General features: G+C 41.9%; 1 protein-coding gene across 1 annotated transcript in view; it reads left to right on the top strand.

Annotated features, from left to right (window-relative positions):
• LOC139530485 (GTP cyclohydrolase 1) overlaps window positions 1–15,542 on the top strand; it is a 44,744-nt gene extending 29,202 nt beyond the window's left edge. Inside the window, exons 3-6 of the mRNA XM_071326959.1 lie at window positions 8,785–8,840; window positions 13,902–13,933; window positions 14,314–14,398; window positions 14,878–15,542. Coding sequence (XP_071183060.1) covers window positions 8,785–8,840; window positions 13,902–13,933; window positions 14,314–14,398; window positions 14,878–15,004 — 300 coding nt within the window. The 3' untranslated portion in view covers window positions 15,005–15,542. The remainder of the gene's footprint in view (window positions 1–8,784; window positions 8,841–13,901; window positions 13,934–14,313; window positions 14,399–14,877) is intronic.
• Window positions 15,543–20,095: the final 4,553 nt, after the last annotated feature.

Raw genomic sequence — 20,095 nt, 5'->3', positions numbered from 1 at the left:
TATGCTAGCTATGCTACTCAGTGGGGTGGGGGGTGCTACCGGATCAGGGTTGGTGACTCGTGAGAAGTTTTAACAAACAAGATCACCGACCATTTCGAATCCCACCGTACCTTCTCCGCTATACAATCTGGTTTCCGAGCTGGTCACGGGTGCACCTCAGCCACGCTCAAGGTCCTAAACGATATCATAACCGCCATCGATAAAAGACAGTACTGTGCAGCCGTCTTCATCGACCGGGCCAAGGCTGTCAATCAGTGTATTCTTATCGGCAGACTAAACAGCCTTGGTTTCTCAAATGGCTGCTTCACCTGGTTCACTAACTACTTCTCAGACAGAGTTCAGTGTGTCAAATCGGAGGGCCTGTTGTCCGGACCTCTGGCAGTCTCTATGAGGATGCCACAGGGTTCAATTCTCGGACCGACTCTCTTCTCTGTATACATCAATGATGTCGCTCTTGCTGCGGGTGATTCTTTGATCCACCTCTACGCAGACGACACCATTCTGTATACATCTGGCCCTTCTTTGGACACTGTGTTAACCTCCAAATGCGCTTCATTGCCATACAACACTCCTTCCGTGGCCTCCAACTGTTCTTAAATGCTAGTGAAATGCATGCTCTTCAACCGATCGCTACCCGCCTGCCCGACTAGCATCACTACTCTGGACGGTTCTGAATTAGAATATGTGAACAACTATAAATACCTAGGTGTCTGGCTAGACTGTAAACTCTCCTTCCAGACGCACATTAAGCATCTCCAATCCAAAATTAAATCTAGAAATGGCTTCCTATTTTGCAACAACGCCTCCTTCACTAATGCTGCCAAACTGACCATCCTACCTATCCTTGATTTCGGCGATGTCATTTACAAAATAGCCTCCAACACTCTACTCAGCAAATTGGATGCAGTCTATCACAGTGCCATCCGTTTTGCCACCAAAGCCCCATATACTACCCACCACTGCGACCTGTATGCTCTCATTGGCTGGTCCTCGCTACATATTCATCGCCAAACCCACTGGCTCCAGGTCATCTATAAGTCTTTGCTAGGTAAAGCTCCGCCTTAGCTCAGCTCACTCCCACCCATAGCACGCGCTCCAACAGGTATATTTCACTGGTCATCCCCAAAGCCAACACCTTCTTTGGCCGCCTTTCCTTCCAGTTCTCTTCTGCCAATGACTGGAACAAATTGCAAAAATCACTGAAGGTGGAGACTTATGTCTCCCTCATTAACTTTAAGTGTCAGCTGTCAGAGCAGCTTACCGATCGCTGCAGCTGTACACAGCCCATTTGTAAATAGCCCATCCATCCAACCAACTACCTACCTCATCCCCATATTTGTTTTTGTTTTTCTACTCTTTTGCACACCAGTATTTTTACTTGTACATCCTCATCTGCACATCTATCACATCAGTGTTAATGCTAAATTGTAATTACTTCGCCACTATTGGCCTATTTATTGCCTTACTTCACATTTTTCTATTGTGTTATTGACTGTACGTTTGTTTATCCCATATATAACTCTGTTGTTTTTGTCGCACTGCTTTGCTTTATCTGGCCAGGTCGCAGTTGTAAATGAGAACTTGTTCTCAACTGGCCTACCTGGTTAAATAAAGGTGAAATTAAAAATTGGCCACAGATAAAATGACATCAAATCACGTTATATCTACCGTAGCTTTGATTGAACTGATCGTGTCAACATCATACTTTCAAAATCTTAGCTAGACAAGCAGTCATCTTCATGAATCACGTGGACAATCTACTGGCAAATGCTTTTCAATCCTTGTCATGGTGGTTTGGAAGGAATCAGTGGCTAACTGCAAGCTTTGTAAAGCAATCACTAGCCGGCTATTCGGTGGAGTGGGTGTGTGGTCCAAGTCTGGGTTTAAGGGTCTCTTTTCCAAGCTTAAATGGATAAACATTCAACACCATGGGCATTGGCCATGCTGGCTAAGTCCCAGTACAGAGACAAAATAGAGTCGCAATTCAACAGCTCAGACACAAGAGGTATGTGGCAGGGTCTACAGTCTATCACGGATTACAAAAAGAAAACCAGCCCCGTCGCGGACCAGGATGTCTTGCTCCCAGACAGGCTAAATAACTTTTTTGCCCGCTTTGAGGACAATACAGTGCCACTGACACGGCCCGCTACCAAAACCTGCGGGCTCTCCTTCACTGCAGCCGAGGTGAGTAAAACATTTAAACGTGTTAACCCTCGCAAGGCTGCAGGCCCAGACGGCATTCCCAGCCGCGTCCTCAGAGCATGCGCAGACCAGCTGGCTGGTGTGTTTACGGACATATTCAATCAATCCTTATCCCAGTCTGCTGTTCCCACATGCTTCAAGAGGGCCACCATTGTTCCTGTTCCCAAGAAAGCTAAGGTAACTGAGCTAAACGACTACCGCCCCGTAGCACTCACTTCCGTCATCATGAAGTGCTTTGAGAGACTAGTCAAGGACCACATCACCTCCACCCTACCGGACACCATAGACCCACTCCAATTTGCTTACCGACACAATAGGTCCACAGACGACGCAATCGCAACCACACTGCACACTGCCCTAACCCATCTGGACAAGAGGAATACCTATGTGAGAATGCTGTTCATCGATTACAGCTCAGCATTTAACACCATAGTACCCTCCAAACTCGTCATCAAGCTCGAGACCCTGGGTCTCGACCCCGCCCTGTGCAACTGGGTCCTGGACTTCCTGACGGGCCGCCCCCAGGTGGTGAGGGTAGGTAACAACATCTCCACCCCGCTGATCCTCAACACTGGGGCCCCACAAGGGTGCGTTCTGAGCCCTCTCCTGTACTCCCTGTTCACCCACGACTGCGTGGCCATGCACGCCTCCAACTCAATCATCAAGTTTGCGGATGACACTACAGTGGTAGGCTTGATTACCAACAACGACGAGACGGCCTACAGGGAGGAGGTGAGGGCCCTCGGAGTGTAGTGTCAGGAAAATAACCTCACACTCAACGTCAACAAAACAAAGGAGATGATTGTGGACTTCAGGAAACAGCAGAGGGAGCACCCCCCTATCCACATCGACGGGTCAGTAGTGGAGAAGGTGGAAAGTTTTAAGTTCCTCGGTGTACACATCACGGACAAACTGAATTGGTCCACCCACACAGACAGCGTTGTGAAGAAGGCGCAGCAGCGCCTCTTCAACCTCAGGAGGCTGAAGAAATTCGGCTTGTCACCAAAAGCACTCACAAACTTCTACAGATGCACAATCGAGAGCATCCTGTCGGGCTGTATCACCGCCTGGTACGGCAACTGCTCCGCCCACAACCGTAAGGCTCTCCAGAGGGTAGTGAGGTCTGCAGAACGCATCACCGGGGGCAAACTACCTGCCCTCCAGGACACCTACACCACCCGATGTCACAGGAAGCCCATAAAGATCATCAAGGACAACAACCACCCAAGCCACTGCCTGTTCACCCCGCTATCATCCAGAAGGCGAGGTCAGTACAGGTGCATCAAAGCAGGGACCGAGAGACTGAAAAACAGCTTCTATCTCAAGGCCATCAGACTGTTAAACAGCCACCACTAACATTTAGCGGCCGCTGCCAACATACTGACTCAACTCCAGCCACTTTAAAAATGGGAATTGATGGAAATTATGTAAAAATGTACCACTAGCCACTTTAAACAATGCCACTTAATATAATGTTTACATACCCTACATTACCCATCTCATATGTATATGTATATACTGTACTCTATATCATCTACTGCATCTTGCCATCTTTATGTAATACATGTACCACTAGCCACTTTAAACTATGCCACTTTATGTTTACATACCCTACAGTACTCATCTCATATGTATATACCGTACTCTATACCATCTACTGCATCTTGCCTATGCCGTTCTGTACCATCACTCATTCATATATCTTTATGTACATATTCTTTATCCCTTTACACTTGTGTGTATAAGGTAGTAGTTGTGGAATTGTTAGGTTAGATTACTTGTTGTTATTACTGCATTGTCGGAACTAGAAGCACAAGCATTTCGCTACACTCGCATTAACATCTGCTAACCATGTGTATGTGACTAATAAAATTTGATTTGATTTGATTTGCTGTCAATCCAGCATGACTTCTGTCGCGTTCAAAACAACTGGAAACTCAGAATTGGGAAATCTCAGACTTCAGTGAGTTCAAGACAACTGGGAATTCTGCTAAAAAAACGAGCTCTGACTGGGGAAAATGAGTTTAGAACAGTCATCCAACTCAGAATTCCAAGTCAGGAACTCAGGCCTTTTCCTAGACCTCCGACCTGAAGATCAGTGACGTCATGATTCAACCTTGTTTTTTTTTTTTTTTTAAGTTCCCAGTTGTCTTCAAAGCACCATAAATCCAGAGAATGCCTGCCTTTGATTACAAAGTTTGATGACAAAATTTGCCTACAAGGACTGCCACGCCACCTTCCTGTTCAAGTGAGCACAGCACATCAAGGTGAGTCCAAAAATGTATTGTAGGCTGCTGCATAAATTGTCATTTTCCAGGGAGATATGTATCCTGTAGCTAAGAAAGTAATACTAAGTGTATGATGTGTAGTAAGCTGTTAGTAGCCCATGTGCCTCACCCTAATTATTTGGGCCTTTGCCCCCTCATAATTTAGCCTACTGTTCTGACTTGGTGGTGCCTGTTTTGGAGAAATGTAATCATTGAATATTGTAAGAGCTTTTATTGTCTGCTTATATACCCCCGTTATTTATCCTACGGTTCTGACTTGGTGTACAGGAAGAATACTGTAAGAACGGCCCATGTTCTGAATTCTGTCGATGTACATTTCAAAAGTGCTGAACAAATAGTTATATTGACTACGTTCGTCCTAGCTCACTCATTAATGTTTAATTATGCCATAGTTTGTACATCTCAATTGTAAGTAGAAACCACATTTGTTTAAGCAGGTCAGCCATATAAGCTATGTTTTTTAAAAGGGCTATAAACGAGGCTGAATTAACCGTTTCGCTGATAGCCAGGTGTAGCAGTGGTAAGGATTCACTCCATGGTGCTGAAAAGACAGCTTTATGTAGGCCCTAACAGTTTGTGGGCACCGTTTGTCACCGTTATAGTGCAATTAATGTATTGTTTAGTGTTGTATAGTGGCTTTGCTGGCATGCATCTAAACATTTTTGGGGGAGTTTGCCCCACCAAGATTTGCATGCTAAAATCCCCACTGATGATGCCACAATTGTGAGAGGAGTAACCTACTGATAAAGGCTTTCTTTGTCCACTGATGAGCCTGTAATTGAGCCCAGCTGTGATTAAACTACTGGTAAATACAAATGGCCCGCAGCACTGACCAAGGTTGTGTTCTAAATGGCACCCTATTGCACTGCTTTTGACCAGGGCCCATAGGACACTGATAAAATGTAGTGCACTATATTGGGAAAAGGGTGACATTTGGAACGACTCGCAAATCAGATGAAATCCCATTAGCGGGGATTCAAGTGAGACACGCTTGCCTCTGGAAATTCTCCTGTTTGACATTTAGTACCGTAGACCTAGCATCCTGCCCTCTATTCTTCACTCATCTTACCCTGCAGGTGTTTGCCATTTAAGACAAAGAGAGAGGCAATTTATACTTTCACATCCCTTTCACGCCTGCAAATGGGCCATGATGATAGAGGGAGCAAGCGTTACACATACACACACAGACTGTGACTTTTTCTCTTTGTGCTGTGTGTGTTTGTTTGTCAGCAGCTGGCTGTCAGAAGGCCACTTTGTTTCCGTTCATCTCCTTCCCCCGCTGATAGCTCCCTGTTGTCGTCACAAGCGCTAGTCGCCTCTTATCCACGCACTCATCTATTTCCCTGCACGTCTATCCATGCTGCCCGCTGAGTGCTATAATGACTCACCGATTTCTCCCCGCCAACTGAAATATGGGGCCGTTTGGTGCACTTTTTGTCATCTTCGTCACGCCTCCAGTCAGTCAGTTGTCTTTTAATAACGCTTTTAATGTTTGTCATCACCTCGCGACAAGTTTATATTGTTTTTCATTGTGTTTGGCTTTAATGTATACCTTTACACCGCATACCTTTGGAAAACCACGAAACCCATCTCTGAACCCTACTTTTAATCAAACTTGAATCCCCTCTTTTCGAAGTGAAGTGAAAGTGTTGTTTATTTACCCAGTCCAGAAATGCGCTTTTTAAAAGTGCAGCAGTGAGCCGAAAGGAAGAAGCTGAAGAGCTTGGACCAAGATAGTTAAATGACGCCGTCTTTATCACCACAAACCAGAAAGAGAGAGGGGGGGGGGGGGGGGGGGGGGAAGAAAGGGCATGCATCCTTGCATGCATGCCCTTTCTCTCAGCCTGTTTCATCAAATTGCCACTGACATTTGAATGGAGGATGGAGGGTGAGGGGTGCCACTTAGCCTCCCAGTCATACGCAGAAGCAGGCTCAACCAGTTGGATTGGGAGGAGAGTCTAGATCTCGATCTGCTTCTAATCTTTTATCTGCTGTTTATTTATCCACGGGCAGACGTGACTCCCTTACCTCCCCTGCACTCCTCCGATGACCTTTAGATAATGTTGCCTTTTGTCTTGGCGTCTCATGATTCATGTCTTTACCACGCCTGTCATGGTGAAACACAGGTTTAGCTTGCCTTCTTCATACTGTATGATGCAGTGGCGGTCAGTGCCGTTTATGATGAGGGAGGATTTTTTTTTCATGAGCACGGCCTTATTTCTATTACAGCATGTTGGATGACTGTCATTCATACTCCATTCACCCAGTTCAATGTAACATCGATAGGTTTACGCTACTACATGATCCTCTAATTTTCCCTATACCCATCATGAGGTTGAACCTAGCCTATGAATGAAAGTTTACAACGTAGGTGCACACAGGTCGAGAGAAGAATTTGAGATGACAGACAGTGACACGTCAATACCGCCTTGCCCACTTGCCTGCACCTAGCTTATCTAGGGTGTAATCATTAGTCCAACAGTATATTGGACAAATTCAAGTATTTCTATCCATGTTTCGTTTGCTTCCGTTTTAAGAAAAAAATTATCAACAGAATCAGCGGCATGAATACACCCCTGATCACGCATAAACAGAGGTTGTTTTCATTCTAGCCTCTATTCACTCTCCTCTCACCTTTTCCCTTGGTTTGTGGACTTCAATGAACAACACATCAGCTGTATGTGACCAGGCGAAAAAACCTTTCCAAGCCCAAACCATGTCATAACCGCTACACACAGCCGACACCGTTGTCCCCATATTAGCTAAAGTAACGTTCTAGTCAACATAGCTAATCGAACTAATGTGTTAGTAAACCTGCTACAATCATGTAAGCAGATAGACCGGCGGGCCCTGGTGGCAATAAATTAATAAAACCAAAAGCTTACCTTGACTTGGAAGAGTTCCAGTGTTGTGTTGGATAGTCATAGCCAGCTAGCTAACATAGCATCCCTCTGTTTGAGTGTTTGAGTAACTAAACTAGCCAGCTGAAAGTTAAAAAAAATTACTCTCTCTCGCTTCTCCTTCATTTTTGAAGAAATTCATTTGTTGAAAACTGTTCAACTATTGTCCTTCTCTCTCTCTCTTTGAGTGAACTACTCACCACATGTTATGCACTGCAGCGCTAGCTAGCTGTAGCTTATGCTTTCAGTACTAGATTAATTCTCTGATCCTTTGACTGAGTGGACAACATGTCAGTTCATGCTGCAAGAGCTATGATAGGTTGGAGGATGTCCTCTGGAAGTTGTCATAATTACTGTGTAAGTCTATGGAAGGGGGTGAGAACCAAGAGCCTCCTAGGTTTTGTATTGAAGTCAATGTACCAAGAGGAGGACGGAAGCCAGCTGTCCTCCGGCTACACCATGGTGCTACCCTACAGAGTGCCGTTGAGGCTACTGTAGACCTTCATTGCAAAACAGTGTGTTTTAATCAATTATTTGGTGACGTGAATATATTTAGTATAATGTTTTACAATTTTCATTTGTATGTAATTCACTGAGTAGGATGGTCCTCCTCTGAGAAGCCTCCACTGTTATGATAAAAAATGTTTGTGAGATGAGTAACCTTGCCTGAGACCTGAAGGCTTGTGTTGCCTAGGCTTTGGCTTAGCGAGCTAACACAGTTAACCACTGAGATACATTGAGTGTACAAAATATTAAGAACACCTGCTCTTTCTGTGACATAAACTGACCAGGTGAATCGAGGTGAAAGCTATGATACCCTATTGATTTCCCTTGTTAAATCCACTTAAATCAGTGTACATGAAGGGAGGAGACGAGTTTAAGAAGCCTTGAGACTATTAAGACATGGATTGTGTATGTGTGCCATTCAGAGGGTGAATGGGTAAGACAAAAGATTGAAGTGCCTTTAAACGGGGTATGGTAGTAGGTGCCAGGTGCACCGGTTTGTGTCAAGAACTGCAACACTGCTGGGTTTTTCACGCTCAACAGTTTCCTGTGTGTATCAAGAATGGTCCACCACCCGAAGGACATCCAGCCAACTTGATACAACTGTGGGAAGCATTGGAGTCAACATGGGACAGCATCTCTGTGGAAAGCTTTCGACACTTTGTTGAGTCTGTTCTGAGGACAAAATGGGGGGTGCAACTCAATATTAGGAAGGTGTTCTTAATGTTTTGTACACTGAGTGTATACTGTACATTGACATACCAGTTGGGTCTGTCTTGGGAATTGCAGTATATGGGGCAACATGATTTGCTGTCTGTGGTTGTGGATATGCTATAATAAGTATCTTGGACATCACTAATGACATACATGGTCTCTCTCTTTTCCCCCAGGTCCACATAGGCTATCTCCCCAATAAAAGGGTGCTGGGCCTCAGCAAGCTGGCCAGGTAAGAGAGTATGGACAATTTAACATTTTGTTTGCTATTGTTGTCAAAGATATAACAAAAACATTTAATGGGTCAGCACTCTGCACACAAAAAGATGTCGCAAAAAGCTTACTTCATTTTTCGTTTTTCTAAATAATGTTTACTGGTTCAGGGATAGCATACCCAAACGTTTCGACTTAATAAGGATCCGCCCCTTTTTTTCAATTTTCGTCTAAATTTTCGTCTAAAATGTAGCTCAGGACCTGAAGCAAGGATATGCATATTCTTGATACCATGTGAAAGGAAACACTTTGAAGTTTGTGGAAATGTGAAATGAATGTAGGAGATAATAACACATTAGATCTGGTAAAAGATAATACGAAGAAAAAACATATTTTTGTTGTATTTTTTTTGTACCATCGTCTTTGAAATGCAAGAGAAAGGCCATAATAAATTATTCTAGCCCAGGCGCAGTTTAGACTTTGGTCACTAGATGGCAGCAGTGTATGTGCAAAGTTTTAGACTGATCCAATGAACTATTGCATATCTATTCAAAATGTTGTATCAATACTGCCCAAATGTGCCTAATTGGTTTATTCATACATTTTCAAGTTCATAATTGTGCACTCTCCTCAAACAATAGCATGGTATTCTTTCATTACATTAGCTACTGTAAATTGCAGTTAGATTAACAATAATTTAAGCTTTCTGCCCATATCAGAAATGTCTGTGTCCTGGGATTTTCTTTGTTTCTTACAACCACATGCTAATTACATTAGCCTACGTTAGCTCAACCGTCCCGAGGTCGGGGCACCGATCCTGTAGAGGTTTTAATAGCCTTCTTCAGTGTGTAGGTATCGTTAGCTATTTAAATTCTTGTCAATATACCAGGGAACCGACCAAGGTTCCGAATTCACATGACAATAAAATAATAACAGGAAGGTTGACTATTGTGATATTGGAGGGATTGGGATTACCTAGACTCGTGCAGTATCATCGTGTGAATATGTAATCTGTTCTTCGAAAGTCCTTCATCAGTACGGTCACTTATTAAATAATAGGAACTAGAACACTTAGCGGTGATGAGGCTGAACTAAGAACCTGATTCATGTTGTAACTCAGAGTAAGCTGGTCCTGGGTTTAGTGGGTTAGCGGTACATTAGCTTCTACAATGTAGCATTCACATAACATAGTTTTAGCATAGCGCTAGTGTTTCCGGTGGGGCTGTTTAAGTGGAGAGGCTGCTCATGGTGGAGCTGTATGCTGATTAGGAGTGTGTAAGTGACAAGCGAGGACTCTGATTCCACCTGACCCCAATACCTGAGCCCCTTTCACTAACGCCTATTCTTACTTCCCTTCCCTGGCCTGGAGTCTCACTCACGGACATCTCACCAGGCACGCACGCATACAGTCACGCATGCAAACTTTAAGCACATGGTCTTATACACTCTGTTAGCACACAAGCTGATACCCCAGTGCTTACACAAACACATAGACCACACACACCACATAACACAATATATTTCCAAATCACAAAGATACCTCCAAGTGATGTGATTGACAATACCTGTGTAGTGGAGTAATATTTGTATATATGTGCATATTATACATTGCCTTCAGAAAGTATTCACACCCCTTGACTTTTTCTACATTTTGTTGTTACATTTTTACTTGGTTAAATTTAGATTTTTTGTCACTGTCCTACACACAATACCCCATAATGTCAAAGTGGAATTATGTTTTTTTTTAAATGTTTACAAATTCATTAAAATGTAATAGCTGAAATGTCTTGAGTCAATAAGTATTAAACCACTTTGTTATGGCAAGCCGAAATAAGTTCAGGTGTAAACATGTGCCCCACACATGCAATTATCTGGAAGGTCCCTCAGTCGAGCAGTGAATTTCAAACACAGATTCAACCACAAAGACCAGGGAGGTTTTCCAATGCCTCACAAAGAAGGGTACCTATTGGTACATGGGTAAAATAGTAAATCAGACATTGAATATCCCTTTAAGCATGCTGAAGCTATTAATTACACTTTGGCTGATGTATCAATACACCCATACACCTTTCAAACTAAGATATTTTTCTACTAACTTAAGCATCCCGCCAACGTTTTGCCTACTTTTCCCGGCGACAAAGCCTCTATTTTTATTTCTGCCAACCGACCTAGTCATGATTGTGGTAAAGTTCTGCGAACCGCTTAGTAGGAAATGTAGCTGTAATGCTGAGGCTGCATTGGCACGCACTACACTCTTAAGCTCTTGAAGGTTGCTAGGCAGTGCCCGTTACTACTATCCTCCTGCCAGTTGTAAACTTTGCGAGGCCTCTCACTTCACCCATCTCTTCGCATAGCCCTCCCCATGCACTGTTTTCTTAACCACATCTTGGGCCTAACAACACCCATGCCAATATATCCTCCAAACACTGGCTTCTTAGGCATTATGACTTAAATATCGGGAAATCTAATGGAATAAACTCCAATTTAGTCCAAAGTATCCGTAAGATATATCAAGTCAGAATTTACCATTTACTGTAGTGGGGTAATATTTGATATGTGTATATCACTAGGCTGCCTGGGGCGGCAGGTAGCCTAGTGGTCAGAGTGTTGGGCCAGGAACCGAAAGGTTGCTAAATCGAATCCCCGAGCTGACAAGGTATAAATCTGTCGTTCTGCCCCTGAACAAGGCAGTTAACCCACTGTTCCTAGGCTGTTATTGTAAATAAGAATTTGTTCCTAACCGACTTGCCTAGTTAAACAAAGGTTCAATTTAAACAAATAATTAAAAAATCATATATACCTCACATGCGACGACTATGTAATTAGCCTATTAAAATAAAGATTACTTAGCAGTATGCAAGAGACTAAAGTTGAGGTACAGTAATAGACAATCAAGAAATGTCTGAGAATAGAATTCTAAATACAAGTGTATTTAATTACTTTGTAAAATGACTGAAATCATATACTGTGTACAAGGCATAAAGCTTAAGTTAGAAAGCATTAACACGCATTACAAAACATTATTCTAGGCATGATCAGAGAGGGAGAGGGATACAGTAAGTCATAGCCTGAAAGGCCATGCCCCAAGAGTCCATGGGGTAGAGAGAGAGAGAAAGAAAGAAAGAAAGAAAGAGAGTGTATCTCCCCAGCACAGGTCAGGAACAAAAAAGAGAATGAGACAATGAATCTGAGACCCCTTTATAACATCTGAGTTGTTTGGATTCAAAATTGGAGTTGTTGACCAGTACTGTTGACTTAACTTCCAATCAGATGTCAGACCTACAGGGTATAAAGACAGCAGAACCCCTGAGACAAGAGGGGGTTGGTGAGATTATGCAGAGAAGACTTGACTTCCTAAAACAGCACTAGGGAATTATTGAATAGAGTGTAAAGAGTCACTTTGGGGGCTGGGCTGTCCTACACCTGCAGTACTTTTTTTTTGTAGAGTACACTTGAGTTATAGGCCTCTATGAAGTGAACTCAGTTTGGTTTTGCATCCCCCCCAAAAAACGAATGAGCTTCTTTGAGATGGATGCAACACCTTTATACCTTCATATCGATGCATCTGCCCATTTTAAAAGTCTTCGTAATCCTCTTCTTCTGTGGCATTTTGCTGCGCAGAGTGACAGAGCTACAGCGATAGGAGAGGTCATGTTTGGAAAAGAGCATTGGGTCAAAGTGGAAGGGATGTCAGACTATAACGAGGCTAGCGTGACCCGCCCCTCGCCTACTCACGTTGACTCACTGGTGATTGGAACGTGCAACTGGTTCTCAGTATTAGTAGCTAAGTTTCGATCCAATTGGCGAAAGATTTTCATGCAAATCTTAAAAAATCTACATAAAAACAATATGCGCATTTTCCCACCAGAGATGTTTCCATCAAATTGACTTGTTGCAGATAAAAGGCTGTGCGTGACGATGTAGTGCACATAAAAAGAAAACGGGAAAAAGTCAGAATAATGTCTGTACTCACTACTGTAAATCAATCTGGTTAAGAGTGTCTGCTAAATGACTAAAATGTAAAATGTTAAAAATTATAATAATAACTTTTGCTGTTAAATAGCCATGTACTGAATAAAACATCTAATATATTCGGTACTTTTTGTCGCAAAAAAAGTTGTACTGTATAGCGATTGTGCCTGCTCAGGTCTTGGCACGTGCGCTCCAGCCAACAGCTTCATCACGGATACAGTGCGGGTGTAGCCTACACGATGAGATTATTATGGACAAAAGAGCAAGATTATTTTGATTTGTCATACGGCAGCCAAGCATCAATCGTGTCATCAGAATAAGACCCTTGATAGTTGTTGGAAATGAGCATCACGCATCACGCTCATCACTGTGCACTTTCAACCCCCAGTGAAGTATTTCATCTGTAGCCTAAAACTGCATATTTTCCTGAGTCATAGTATGAGGACCACACAAACATATACCATCTCATATCAATATTGGCTCATAAATATAATTTTACAGACACAAAAAGATCCCACCATGTCTAATGTATTTTGTTTTTTGTCGACATTTGGAAAGTTTACCGACAGGCCTGTGGTGAATGTTGACTTGGGGCTTATTTAACTCAAAGACTAATTGCAGAATTTTCTCAATAAACTGTAAAAAGCAGTTTCTTACCACCATATACATAAAAAAATCACAAAGTTATTATTGGTTCTGAAGAAACACTGTAGCAGATAAACTCCTATTGTAGATAGATCATCCAATTTCACAGTCATTGTGTGTGCACAAATTCTGCATAATCATTGCTGTGATGGATTTGTTGTCTACTCTTTAAACACCCAAATTACAACAGCATACCAACCCACTTGTAAAAGCACAATCTCTTAGGAACTTCAACCTGTCCGAACCAATACAAAACAACCTATTTGACTGACACTGTAAAATGAGACCTCTGTTGTGAAGAGCTCCCATGTCTCTCTCAAGTCTCCACTCTGTCCCTGAAGAATGTCTAATCCCTCTTTGTCTATGTAAGCCTCTCTGTGCCTCTCATTGTAAATCCTGCCACTTGGGTTTTCCCATGTAATGGAAGTATTTCATCCTGCCTTTTCCCCTCGTCTCTCCCCAGGATTGTTGAAATCTACAGCCGTCGGCTGCAAGGTACTTCCATACGTTTTAATAATCCATTTATACACTTGATAGTTGACAGACAATACAATGAGCTGCACCTAGAGCTTTTGTCTATTTGTGTATTTTATTGTTTTATGTAACACTACATTAAGTTGTTCTTATACCTGTACACTCACACTGTAATTACTACAGTAGCGACATATTTGAGTAATTCCATTAAAATTCTATTACTTTTTGGAGATGGTCAGTTGGTTGACTCGTAACAGTGCTGTTGTTGGAACCTTAGAACACACCTTACCAATAACCTGCCATGAACATACCATGTCATGGGCGATGATGTCAGAGGTTTGACTTTGCTCTCTTTGACGTTCTCTTACTTGGACCTTGTTGATCCGTCTGTTCTCTTTCAGTTCAAGAGCGGTTGACCAAACAAATCGCTGTGGCGATCACTGAAGCTCTGCAGCCTGCCGGGGTGGGCGTCGTCATCGAGGCAACGTATGTCTCTTTCTCACTTTTTTTGTTTTTACACTCACCACTGATATTAACAGGCCCATACAGACAGACATTAAAAGATACACTATGGAATTTGTTGCTAATCGTTTGTCAATTTTTTTCTGGAATGTAGGCCGGATGGTGCATACGCATAAATGAATATTAATACATGATCTCACAAATCCTTAGGAAAACAATATGCTTTTGCTCACAAGGTGTGCTCTTTCTGTTCAATGTGTTCATTTCTGGACAATATTTCTGTCCATTTAGGTGTACCCCCATAGGTAAAAGTACCTGATTGACTTTTTTAAATGATGCAGTCACGGCAGTCAAAACAGAAACATGCACAAATGAAACCAAAGATAAAGGGAGAGGCCATATCTGGACAATCTTCAATGTGTCATTAACAGAACATTTCCCATACACCCAAATCTAATAACTATAACAGTAATGGAGAATGATGCCTTTCTTCCTGCATGCAGTCACATGTGCATGGTGATGAGGGGGGTGCAGAAGATGAACAGCAAGACTGTGACCAGCACCATGCTGGGGGTGTTCCGGGAGGACCCCAAGACACGGGACGAGTTCCTCACCCTAATCAGGAACTGAGAGGGACGGCTGGCCCACGAACCTGCTGCCCAGCCCAGCGCAGCGCAGACCCCTCTCCCTGTCGCCTGCCTGGAGCTAGAGCCGTCCACACAGCAGTTTTGGTACGAAGCCTAGAGTCCGGGCTTGCAGAGAGGGTGTGTGTGTGTCTATCCCTCCACTCCCTTCCAAATAATCACACACATCACATGGTCGCATGACATAGCTGTCTTGTGTGTGTATCAAATCAAAATCAAATGTATTTATAAAGCCCTTCTTACATCAGTTGATATATCAAAGTGCTGTACAGAAACCCAGCCTAAAACCCCAAACAGCAAGCAATGCAGGTGTAGAAGCACGGTGGCTAGGAAAAACTCCCTAGAAAGGCCAGAACCTAGGACATGACAGTCTTGCCAGTCTTGACAACCTAGGACATGACAGTCTTACTAAATGGTGTCTGTCAGGTGGCTGGCTTAACCTAAAAATGAATAGTTTGGATCAACGATTAGTGTTTCTTATGGTTGCTTAATTTAAAGGACTTTGATCCTGTAAAAAAAAGAAAGAAGAAGTAACTTTTCATTAGATCGAACCTCCAAGTACGACAAAGATACTTACACCTACGTAGAAACATCCTAACATTAAAATCAATGTTTTTTTTAGAAGCATTGTTTTATTCTTTACTTCTTTCCTGATATATTTTTGCAAGATATCTTTATCCGAAGTAAGCTAGGCCCAGTAGGACCATATGTCAGTTTTAACTTTTTATTTTATTTTATTGACCCTTTATTTAACTAGGCAAGTCAGTTAAGAACAAATTCTTATTTACAATGACGGCCTACCAAAAGGCAAAAGACCTCCTGCGGGGACGGGGGCTTGGATTAAAATATATATATTTTTTAAATATATAAACACAAGACAAAACACACATCACGACAAGAGAGATGACAACACTACATAAAGAGAGACCTAAGACAATTTACTAATGGTATGCATTTAAACTTGCCTTGAGCCAAACCTCTTCAAAAGTGCCAAGTGCCCTTTTCACATGGCAACATATCCCCGCTCAAGCCAAATGCATCAAACCCATTCGTCAAACAATCAACACTTTGGTCAATCTGTCAGCCGGTTACAAGGCTCAGTCCTGGTCTACTGTAATTATCTTTAACTAGTAAAGGAAGGAGAGCAAAATGCTCGCTTTCAAATTTGGTAGCCACCGCTACCAGTATATATACAGTGGGGAGAACAAGTATTTGATACACTGCCGATTTTGCAGGTTTTCCTACTTACAAAGCATGTAGAGGTCTGTAATTTTTATCATAGGTACACTTCAACTGTGAGAGACGGAATCTAAAACAAAAATCCAGAAAATCACATTGTATGATTTTTAAGTAATTCATTTGCATTTTTGTTTTAGATTCCGTCTCTCACAGTTGAAGTGTACCTATGATAAAAATTACAGACCTCTACATGCTTTGTAAGTAGGAAAACCTGCAAAATCGGCAGTGTATCAAATACTTGTTCTCCCCACCATATATATATATATATATCACATTAGCCTACGTTAGCTCAACCGTCCCGCGGGGGGACACCGATCCTGTAGAGGATATTATTCAGTAACCCTCAGAAAGCCATCATTGTTAGTTCCCCCAAGTTGCAGGGTGCAGTATACTGTACTATATATATATATATATATATATATATATATATATATATATATATAGTACAGTATACTGCACCCTGCAACTTGGGGGAACTAAGAATGATGGCTTTCTGAGGGTTACTGAATAATATCCTCTACAGGATCGGTGTCCCCCCGCGGGACGGTTGAGCTAACGTAGGCTAATGTGATTCGCATGAGGTTGTAAGTAACAAGAACATTTCCCAGGACATAGACATATCTGATATGGGCAGAAAGCTTAAATTCTTGTTAATCTAACTGCACTGTCCAATTTACAGTAGCTATTACAGTGAAAGAATACCATGCTATTGTTTGAGGAGCGTGCACAGTTATGAACTTGAAAATGTATCAATAAACCAATTTGGCACATTTGGGCAGACTTGATACAACATTTTGAACAGAAATGCAATGGTTCATTGAATCAGTCTAAAACTTTGCACATACACTGCTGCCATGTATTGGCCAAAATCTAAATTGTGCCTACATTCCATATATTGGCCTTTTTCTTACATTTCAAAGATGATGGACCAAAAAAACGCATGTTTTTTTCTTTGTATTATCTTTTACCAGATCTAATGTGTTATATTCTCATACATTAATTTCACATTTCCACAAACTTCAAAGTGTTTCCTTTCAAATGGTATCAAGACTATGCATATTCTTGCTTCAGGTCCTGAGCTACAGGTAGTTAGATTTGGGTATGTCATTTTAGGCGAAAATTGGAAAAAAAGGGTCCGATCCTTAATTAACTGTGGTGGTCAAATTATGTGAGGTAATGTCGCTGTTAGTTTTGCATTTGTTCTATAACCAAAGGACCAAGGTTTCCAAGGGTGCAGTTAAAGTGACTGGATGATAACTGGCTAGTGCAACGAAGGATGATCAGATGGGACTAAAAAGTGTCCACTTTAGGTCACCCTGTCTTAATATGGACACCCTACATTATTCGCTAATAGTCTCACTCACTATTGTAGTTATTTGTTGAAAATGTCACGATAGTACAGATTCACAGACGTGTGACTGATATAGTCTGCTTTCTCTGTATCCTCCAAGTGGGCATTTCGCCTTTCAGAGGATTTCTATTGGGCACCCCTTTGTATCTCTCTGTAAGTCGTGTAGGCCTATGTGCGTGGGTATTTGTTTGTGTGCATTGAAGGCCAGCCCAGTATATATTCTGCTGTCCTTCTGCCTTACTGATTTTTCACTTGATACGTAGAGTTCACTTCCGCGGATGAATGTGAAGAGACTAGACGCAAAGGAATTGGCTGTCTCCACTCATCTCTTGGTAAAGAAACACGTTTTACTCTCTTACCCTTCTAATGTCAATTCTGTTACACTTCTAAATATCTACGTATGTCAGTGTATAAATGTTTCAGAATTGTAGTGTACCTTTTCAAATGTAAAAAATATTCTGCCGTTTACAGAGTACAGTACATCCCTCTTTGCTACGTCACATATATTGTATGTATGCAATTTCATGTATTATCTCAGCAAATTAGGGATAATAAAATATAGTAACCTATATGAAAATGATGTACAGTGTTAGGATAAATAGGTATAGTAGCAAGGAACATATATTCTGACGAGCGGTATATTTTTTAATTGATTGGAAATATATAATACTCATATTGAAATGGGGAGGTTTTAACCAATGTGATTTGGTCATTGGGGTTCAGTGTGTGTGTGTGTCGGGGGTTGGAGTATATGAGCGCTAGTCAGTCAGACAGCTCCTGCATCGTCTCTGTGGCCTTCTTTAGAAGGATTTGTTCTTTGGGTTCCTTCACTACTGTCGTTTACATTATTACACTTCTTACTGTGTTCATTTGAAAGAGTTTTCAACAAAGGAAAATAAATCTGTATGTGTGAACTAGGAACATGGGTACTGTGCTCTTATTTGTAAAGCCCTGTTTATACCTGATGGTAACATGCCTGTCCTGATCTTGTCCACATTCTGATTGGGCTCACATTTTTAGACTGGTCTAAATAATGAAAATAACTGGTTGTGATCACAGGATGCTAGCATAATATATACTGTGCTTAATGCTGTGTTGGTAACCAAGTGGGAAGTGGGAATTTACAAAATACGACTGGGAAAAATCCACTTGAATGGCCTTCCAACTTATAATTACTAGTGGGGAACTCGTCTATCATCCTGTGCTCCTACTGCTTCCACATGCTGACCTCTGACGTCACCTACTAAGGAAATTACCTCTAATGCAATTTCCGGCAGTTAAATGCAACAAAACATTATTTATGAAAAGCAATATTTATTTTATTTAACCTTTATTAAACTTGGCAAGTCAGTCAAGAATCAATTATTATTTACAATGACGGCCAAACCCGGACGACGCTGGGCCATTTATGCATCGCCCTATGGGACCCAATTATGGCCGGTTGTGATACAGGCTGGAATGGAATCAGAGTCTGTAGTGACACCTCTAGCACTAAGATGCAGTGCGCCTTAGACCGCTGCGCCACTCGGGACCCCCATATACAGTATACTGGACAAAAATATAAACACAACATGTAAAGTGTTGATCCCGTTTCATGAGCTGAAATAAAAGATCCCAGAAATGTTCCATATGAACAAAAAAGTTGTTTCTCTCATGTTGTGCATTAATTTCTTTACATCCCTGTTAGTGAACAATTCTCCTTTAAGATAATCCATCCACCTGATAGGTGTGTGATATTAAACAGCATGAGGACTATTTGTGTCTGTAATAAAGCCCTTTTGTGGGGAAAAAATCATTTTGATTGGCTGGACTGGTCCCCCAGTGGGTGGACCTATGCCCACCCATGGCTGCACCCCTGCTATGTGAAATCCATAGATTAGGACCTAATGAATTTATTTCAATTGACTGAAATCCTTATATGAACTATAACTCACTAAAATCTTTGAGCATGATGCGTTTATATATTTGTTCAGTATAGTAATATGGTTTTTGAACACATTCTCAGTTCCCCCTCACACTGTCAAAACCACTACGCAGATGTCGGCTACAGCGGATGTGATTGAATAGAGCCCTTAGTTTATGGTTTACACAGCTTGTTGGCCATTAGCCAATCAGCGTTTCTCAACGAGTTCAAAGCACACGTATGCATCCAACTCGTAAATTCCCACCTCCCACTTGGCTACGAACGCAGCATAAGACACCCAGATAACTGAACATTGTGTTCACTTGCTATGGAGGTGCAGGGATTTTTTGGGGGAGAATGATTCAGCTTTTTTAGCTGGTGTTGTGAAGAGCGGTACCCTCCATAACTGGAACCCGTCTCTTGGCAACAGGTTTTATGAATGTGCTTCAGCTCCTCTGATTCGTGGAATTTTTGGATGAGTAGCCAGTAGAATCGTCTCCTGCTATGGTGTGACCTCCCAGAATGCAAGACGTATCGCTTTCATTAGAAATTGAATTGAGTAAAAAAAGAAAAAATAATCCAGA

This window comes from Salvelinus alpinus, chromosome 9, assembly GCF_045679555.1.
Source record: "Salvelinus alpinus chromosome 9, SLU_Salpinus.1, whole genome shotgun sequence".
Taxonomy (NCBI): Eukaryota; Metazoa; Chordata; class Actinopteri; order Salmoniformes; family Salmonidae; genus Salvelinus; species Salvelinus alpinus.
This window is presented reverse-complemented; position numbering and strand designations above follow the sequence as displayed.